This window comes from Danio rerio, chromosome 4, assembly GCF_052040795.2.
Source record: "Danio rerio strain M-AB ecotype USA chromosome 4, GRCz13ab, whole genome shotgun sequence".
Lineage (NCBI taxonomy): Eukaryota > Metazoa > Chordata > Actinopteri > Cypriniformes > Danionidae > Danio > Danio rerio.
Genome location: NC_141024.2, coordinates 64,871,738 through 64,880,000, shown reverse-complemented (window position 1 = coordinate 64,880,000; position 8,263 = coordinate 64,871,738). Strand labels below are relative to the sequence as shown.

The window sequence follows — 8,263 nt, the reverse complement described above, 5'->3', positions numbered from 1 at the left end:
ACTGAATCATAATAAAACAAACGAGATCTCAACGAGGACATCGGGATTAGCCGCGATGCTGATGGTAGCAGCACTTTCACTTTTGGTTTACACGGAAACTAATGCTCGCGGCCGATCGCGGGTCATTAACAACATCACGCACTTAATATCAAGCATACAAGGGTAATTACAAACATGATATGAAGGAACAAACTCACTTGGCAATAACTTTACCCCGCACTTCCCAATATCTCACGGATGGCAATCGCGTCTCACTCAGATGAGTCAGCACATTCAACTTCTCATATATGGACTCAAATATGCATCCTCCGGAAGTTACATCCTACATTCATAATATAAGCCTTTTACAGAACACTCAGTAAATCGTGTTACAGCCATAGTATAAAGAATTCAGAACAGCCGCCCCCACATTTGAACAGCAAATGTGCAAGTAAAGAGAATTCTTTAAGAGTCTTTACTGTCATCTTGAAAGGCTGGCAACTGAATGAGCCGGGCTACTGGCCTAGTGTACACTTTACCTTGAACATTTATGTTTGCAGATCTTACACATCCATCATCACTGATAACAGTCTCGGCTACTTTGCCAATGGGCCACTGAGCCCTGGGCAATTGTGGGTCAACAATCAAAACCACTGAACCCACTTTTAGATTGTCGGATGAAGTTTGCCACTTTTGGCGGGTTTGTAATGTGGGCAAGTAATTCCTTGTAAACTGAGTCCAGAACTGATCCACAAGATTTTGACAAAGGCGCCATCTGCGCCGTCCCATTTCCCCTGAAGCATAAGTCACTTGTGGGAGTGACGCATCCCGCCGCACCATGAGGAGAAGGTTTGGTGTAATAGGATCTGGATCTGCAATATCAGTGGAGGCATATCCAAGCGGTTTTGAGTTCAAAATGCCCTCTACCTCTACTAATACGGTAGTGAGGACATCTTCTGAGACAGACAGGCCACCAACTGCTGCCCGTAGAGCAGTCTTTATGGAACGAACCTCTCGTTCCCAAGTGCCACCGAAATGCGGTGCATGAGGAGGGTTGAACTTAAATGTGATCTGATGATCAGCTAGCCGCTCTTTTAATGGGGATTCCATGGCAGCAAAGGCTTCTCTTAGCTCTCGATCAGCCCCACGGAAGTTTGTACCACAATCTGACCTAAGCTCCTTTGGTCTGCCACGTCTGGCTATGAATCGTCGCAAAGCAAGCAAGAAGGCATCCACATCCATGGAGTTGAGGAGCTCAATGTGAACCGCTCTTGTTGTGAGACATTTAAAAATGACTCCCCAACGTTTCTCCACTCGTCTGCCTATTTTTACCTGATATGGACCAAAACAGTCTACTCCAGTAGAGTAGAATGGTGGGCAAAGAATCCTGAGCCGCTCTGGTGGTAGGTCTGCCATTTTTGGTACCTTAGGCTGAGCTCTCCATCGTTGGCATGATGAACATTTAAGCTGGTGATGTTTAACAGCTTGCCGCCCCCTCAAGATCCAATATTGTCTCCGAAGTTCGGCGTACACTCTTTCTGTACCTGGGTGGAGCAGGCGCTCATCAAACTCTTTGATGAGAAGCTTTGTGGTTGGATGCTGTGGGTCTAATACTATAGGGTGAGTTTCCTCAGCATTTAGGCTTTCCAGCCTCCGACTCTGATTACCTCCATCACCGGATCCCACTCTGGAGCAAGACATCTTAATCGACTGTGATTTGGTACAGGTTTGTGCATTTTGAGGGCTGCGGTCTCCTCAGGAAAGCTTTGAGCCTGACACCCTTTTATTAATTCCAATTCTGCTGTGCGATGGTCCATGAGTTGCGTATCTGGTTGACTACCTGCCGCCTTTCCATCGGCCTGTCGAGTCGCTTCCACTAACTCTTTCCATGTATGGAAATGAGTGGCATCGGGGAAAGTATGATCTGGCACCACAGTCATTAAACAACAGATATTGGCACCCTTTAAATCAGGTAATCCTTCTGACCTTGATGGTTCAGGTCTTTTTGGCCAGTGCTCAGGACCCAGGTTTAGGAATGAGGGTCCCTGACTCTAGCGCCCAGGAATGGTAAAACTTTGGAGTGGTTTACCCCTGGTGATATCATCTGCTGGGTTTTGCTGTGTGTCAACATAGCGCCAAGTATTATGCTCAGTCAGATCCTGGATTTCTGAGACCCGTGTTCCAACAAAAACTTTAAATCGACATGAATCGGACTGGAGCCACTCTAGCACAGTTGTAGAATCAGTCCATAAAACTATCTGCTGGATTTTAAGGGTGATCTCCTCCTTCAGGAGCTTTGCCAGCTGTGCACCTGCTAGTGCAGCACATAACTCCAGTCGAGGTATGGATTGTTGCCTCTAAGGTGCAATTCTTGATCTGGCCATGACAAAGGTTGAATGAATAACATCTGCATACTCCACCAAGTAAGCCACAGCCCCATAAGCCCATTCGGATGCGTCACAGAACACATGTAGTTCGTACTGTTGTTGTGCATCATGGGGAATAGATGAGTAGCAACGAGGTATGGTTATATCGCTGAGATGTTTTAACTCATTGTCCCATGTGTCCCATTCATGAGATCTTGTGGTAAATTTGGGTCGTCCCAATCTCGCTTTTTAGACCACAACTGTTGAATGAGCACCTTGGCTCGCGTGGTAAAGGGCACAATGAAGCCCAGTGGATCATACTGTGTGGCTAGTATTTGATACGCTGTTCTCATTGTCAGGGTAGCATGTTCTATTGGACGATAGTGGTATCCCAGTGTATCAGCAGCACAGTTCCACCTGAGGCCCAGAGTTGGTTCCATTGGATCAGTTCTATTTTGTGCAAGCCACTGTTCTGCAGCTGAAGATCTTGCCTCAGTGGGTAGATGCGAGATCACTGCGGGCTGGTTGCTAGCCCATTGTCTAAGGTCAAAGCCACCTGTAGCTAGTAGGCTGCGCAGTTGATCAACGGACACCCTGGCTTCCGATGTGGTGGGAAAACTCGCTAGATAATTGTCCACATAGAAGCTTTGCTGGAATGTCTGTAAAGCACTTGGGTAGCTCTCTTGATTATTGCGAGCATGCTGCTGCACAGCAAAAATGGCACAACATGGGCTACTGGTTGTACCAAATGGCAAAACCTGCCATTCATATACATCTGGACAATTCTCATATTGCAGATCTCGCCAAATGAAGAGGAGAAGAGGTCTGTCCTCAGGTAACAAGCGAACCTGATGGAACATTCCCCTGATATCTGCACTTACAGCCACATTGTATTGACGAAATCTTAAAAGAACGCCCAATAATGATGGACCAAGTGCAGGCCCTGGGAGAAGTTGATCGTTCAGAGACTGACCTTGAGACCTGAATGAGCAATTGAAGACCAGTCTTGGTTTATCATTGTGACACACCAGGTGGTGGGGTATGTACCAGGCCTCTTTAGACTGGCTGATTTCTTCTGGACAAATTTTAGTGACATAGCCTGCTTTAATGAGCTTCTCAATCTCACGAGAGTAGATGGTTGCTTTCTCAGGGTCTCTCTGGAGTTTCCTCTCAATACTTCTCAAAGTAGGCATGACAGATCGAGTCGTACTCGATAGTGTAGGAGCCCCAGGTTTGCGCAGGAGAGGGGTGGCATACCGCTGGACACCCTCCACATTAATTGTCTGTGTTTTGCACTCAAGAAGTTTGATTGCTTCTTGGTCTTCCCTGGAACGAACCACCAGTTTCTCATTTCGATAAGGCAAGATGTCCAGTTGCCATAACTTTTCAACACTGCGATAAAGCAAGTCATTGGGACAGGAGGCCGCTGTAAAAAGACACTGCTGTACTGAATTGTGGATTGGTGTGCTCTTCTCTGCTCCTTGTAATGCCCATCCGAGGGCTGTGTGTATTGCAACTGGGCCACCTTTGATTCCTTGGTGGACTGGCTTATCGGCTGTGATAAGATGAACATGATCTGATCCGATCAGTACTAGTGGGCGTACGTTGTGGAAGGACTGTAGAGGGAGCCCTCTAAGGTGAGCATACAGCTTTTGAAGTCTCTGTACTGGATATGATTGCTCAACTAGATCCAAACCGGAAGCTGTGAAGGCGTCAAGTATCTGAAAACGTTTATTGGGTTCGCCTTTTGGGGAAATTTCCAGATTAATCTTGGATCCAGAAAGATGGGTAACATCTGCTCGCACTGTGCGTAAAGTCAGTACTTCAGGTTCACCTTTCAACTGAAGCATCTGTGCAGCCATAGGTAAGACAATAGTTCGTTGCGCTCCATCATCTAGTATAGCATAGGTTTCTACTGATTTGAACTTGCCATGTAGCAACACTGGAACCACTTTAAGAAGCACTCTACAGGTCACACTGGCAGGGGTGAGGTAAATACGACTCTCTGGCGTACCTGATGTGTTTGGTTGATCATTAGGTGCGATACGATGGAGCACCTTTAGATGTATTCTACCACAGTCACTGCATGGCTTTTTGAGGTTGCACATCTCTGGTGCATGAAATCTTGCACATTTCCAGCATCGCCTTCCATCTGAAATCCATTTATGGAGCTCTGCGACTGACTGCTCTTTGATATTGTCGCAGCGTGTAATGTAATGTTCTTTACTATTGCAGAACAGACATTGTACCTTAAGTGGCTTCCTTTGTTTGTTCTCTTTAGGATGGGTAGGGAGAGCAGTCTCATTGGGGGCCGCACCCTGATAAAGTACTAAGCTTGTCCCCTTTGTTCTGGCTTGAGTTTTCTCCTTTCCAATACTTGAAGGCCTTTCATGTTGATAGCGTTGCATTAGTCGATTAGACAGCCGCTGCTGCTGTGCTTTGACTTGTAGCCACCCAGCGAAGTCTTGCAGATTATAAGGGTTCAAACTTAAGGCATTAAGTTTTCCCTGCTGTTGTAGGAACTCAATGAAGCCATCTCGAAGGTATTTTGGTAGCTTGCTAAGCAAGCGGTCCACATACGAGCAACAGTTAAGCTCCATCCCTCGGGGTCCCTCTAGTGACAGCAGCATACTGACCAGAAGATGAACTCTCAAAGCGAAACTCTGAAAGCTATGACCATCATTGGGCTTTACATCTGGTGTTGTGAGGATGGCTGCTATTTCACTTTGAGCCAGTTGATGGGGCTGACCATACTGTAATTGAAGTGCTTGCATAGCTGCTGAATAGGGATATGGATGATGCCTACATGACTGCCCTATCATCTGAGCTTCAGGAAGTTTAAGATGCTCCAATAGTACATGGTATTTGTACTTTTCTGTTAGTTCAGGGTAAGGTTCAAGCAAATTGTCCAATGCTAGCTTCATATTAGCAAAATCTCGTTCACTGTCGTTTGTGAAGTCTGGAATTTTTGGTTTTGGGGGGCTGTATAAAGCACGTTGAGGTATACTACCATTGGGTGGTGCTGCTACCTGAGCTGTGACCAACTGTGGTGCGACTGCAGCCGTGCTCACTGAAGGCATTGGGCCTGAGAACATATTTTGGGGAAGTAATGTTGATGACATCATTGCTTGATACGGAGGGGCAAGATTGTGTGAATTGGGTGCATTCACCAACTGCATTTGTGAGTATGGTGTTGCAATATAGCCATAAGGTGCCATAGAACGTGGATAGACTGGTGTTGGCGAAATCACCTGTGGTTCAAGGGGGTGGAATGATCGTTCTGAATGAGCAGTGCTAGCTTGTTCCTGCCTAGGGAGAGGTCTGGGAGCCTGAGAGGACATGGGCTCATATAGCTGTGACTGTGGCAGATGGGGAACAGGAGATGCCATGCCAGATGAGGGAGGGGAACACAAAAAACCTGTAGTTTGTGGACAACTCTGATTGACTGATTCATAAGCAGCATTATGGCTCCCCACCGTTGGTCTAGAAACCATAGCTGACATCTGATGTGACTTCTCCTCTGGTCCCATTGATAAGCCTGCAGCAACTTGGTGCTCTGATTGTGGTACTGTTTCCCATGAGGGTAAGGGTGGAGGACTTGATGGATTAGAAGATGCAGGAGAAGACTGTACTGGTTCATTGTTCTCATTTCCCTGTTCCTCCCTTATGAAAGACGTAATGTGCTCCATCATCTCCTCTCTGCGCTGTTTCCGTTTCTTGAGCTGCTCTAATTTCCTGAGAAGACTGTGCATTTCAGCATTTTCTTCTTTGTCCTTCTCGTTTATGGTTTCCATTAATTTGACTCGAATACACTGCGGCTGCTGCGCCTTTTGGCTCCTCCATTACACTTTGAACCGTACTAGAGGTGAGGGCAGGTCGGTGATGGGAGTCAAGGACATAATCCTCTAGATACCTGGGGGCTTGACATTGTCGTAATGGTCTGGCATGAGAAGGAGATGTTGGATTGCCATCTGCTGACATTCTGAAGCAGTCAGTGCTCCGGCTCGAAGGACCATTTGTTGGGTATTGCCCAATTTAGAATGCCAGTTCTTAAAATGTTGCTGACCACTTTAGCACTCTGGTTAAGGAGTAGGAGTCAGGAGATAATTTCAATCTTTTATTTATGAGCAGGGAGGTAGTTTCCTGTAATAAACAATAAGTATACATAAATAATAAAATATCAAACACGAAAATATATATATATGTACTGACACAATAAATATCCCAAACCAAACAACACAGTATTTGCAGCTCTCTTAAAGTGCAGTCAATAGACTAATGTATGCTGAATGTAAACAGAATATAAATAGACATCTATGACTAAAGCTGCATTATATAAAGGGCATGTGACAGCATAAGGCATAACAAATGTAGAATATAGTAAACTGAATCATAATAAAACAAACGAGATCTCAACGAGGACATCGGGATTAGCCGCGATGCTGATGGTAGCAGCACTTTCACTTTTGGTTTACACGGAAACTAATGCTCGCGGCCGATCGCGGGTCATTAACAACATCACGCACTTAATATCAAGCATACAAGGGTAATTACAAACATGATATGAAGGAACAAACTCACTTGGCAATAACTTTACCCCGCACTTCACAATATCTCACGGATGGCAATCGCGTCTCACTCAGATGAGTCAGCACATTCAACTTCCTGTTGAAAATAATCATATGAAATGTCACGTGTAGGTCTAATACCTGCATCCTGTAGACAAATCCAGATCTCCAGGTGTGTGTGTGTCCTCCATGATGGACCTGAAGAGTTTGATCTCCAGCAGAAACTGATGAACAATCACAGATCTCCAGTCATTGATCAGCCTTCATAATTCAGCTGAATGCAGGAATAGATCAGCAGCTGAGACACTCAAATCCAGAAGCTCATCACGAGTAAACTGATGAAGAATCACAGCGTCACCCGTTTGATTATAACATCATACACACATTCACATAAAGCTTACAGGTTTAGTCATGACATTAAAGATTTAAAGCTGTTCTGCGTTGTAAATGGTGGATTTCGTCTGTTTAAAATGGCGACACAACTAAACACTTTCACTTTCGTTTCTAAAGGAGCAAACACTCTAAACAGAGCAGAGAAGAGTCAAACAGCTGCAGGGTTATCAAAGCACCTGCGGAGTTACATTTTACTAGAGTGATTTTTACCTGAAGCAGTATAAACACTCGACACAGAGAAGACAGAACAAACACATACCTGGATATCCTCCTCTTCTTCTTCTTCCTGTGTGGCGAGTTACAGAGAGCAGCGTAAAGCTGAATACCGCCACCTGCTGTACTGGAGCGTATATAATAATAATAATAATAATAATATGTTTACAGTTTGGTCAAATCAGTGTCATAGAGCTCAATGTAGATTTGTAGAGAACAAAATGAATGTTTTCCCATATATACTCTAATCTTTCTTCATGAAGTCTAGCACAGCTTGTGTTATATTCCCCATGTGTGACTGCTCTGATGAGAACAGCACAGGCATTGAGAGGCTCAGGAGTTGTCCTGTTGTGTCGCTGCACTGATACTCCTCTCGTGTGTAACTGTAGATGAAAGAATTGTGTCTCTGTAGTGGTTTAAAGATCAATATCATCATTAAAATATACTATTAAATAAATTGGATTCATTAAAAATAAAAAATACAAAGAACAGGTAAAAAGAAAATGACAAACGTAATTCATGGAGTGTCCGCTAGGGGGTAATCTAGAGCAGCAGATAGTAGGCGTTGTTTAAATGCACTGTGACCTTTTTTATTAACTGGTTTCTTTCTATGTTTTATCTATATCTGTGACACTTGCTTCATTTATTGACTGTTATTGTTTCTAATGTATGTACTCTGACCTGTCCACTAAGTTACCTTTACATGCATACACACACTCACACTCACACGCACACACTCACGCA

At 44.6% G+C, this 8,263-nt stretch overlaps 1 protein-coding gene across 1 annotated transcript in view; it reads right to left on the bottom strand.

The window, feature by feature from the left end:
- Positions 1–8,143, bottom strand: part of LOC108182487 (uncharacterized) — an 8,423-nt gene extending 280 nt beyond the window's left edge. The window contains exons 1-3 of the mRNA XM_088650117.1: positions 7,566–8,143; positions 7,055–7,248; positions 1–6,488 (exon numbers count right to left, since the gene is read on the bottom strand). The exon at positions 1–6,488 is cut by the window's left edge and continues 280 nt beyond it. Coding sequence (XP_088506243.1) covers positions 2,525–6,139 — 3,615 coding nt within the window. The 5' untranslated portion in view covers positions 6,140–6,488; positions 7,055–7,248; positions 7,566–8,143 and the 3' untranslated portion in view covers positions 1–2,524. The remainder of the gene's footprint in view (positions 6,489–7,054; positions 7,249–7,565) is intronic.
- Between the last annotated feature and the right edge of the window lie 120 nt (positions 8,144–8,263).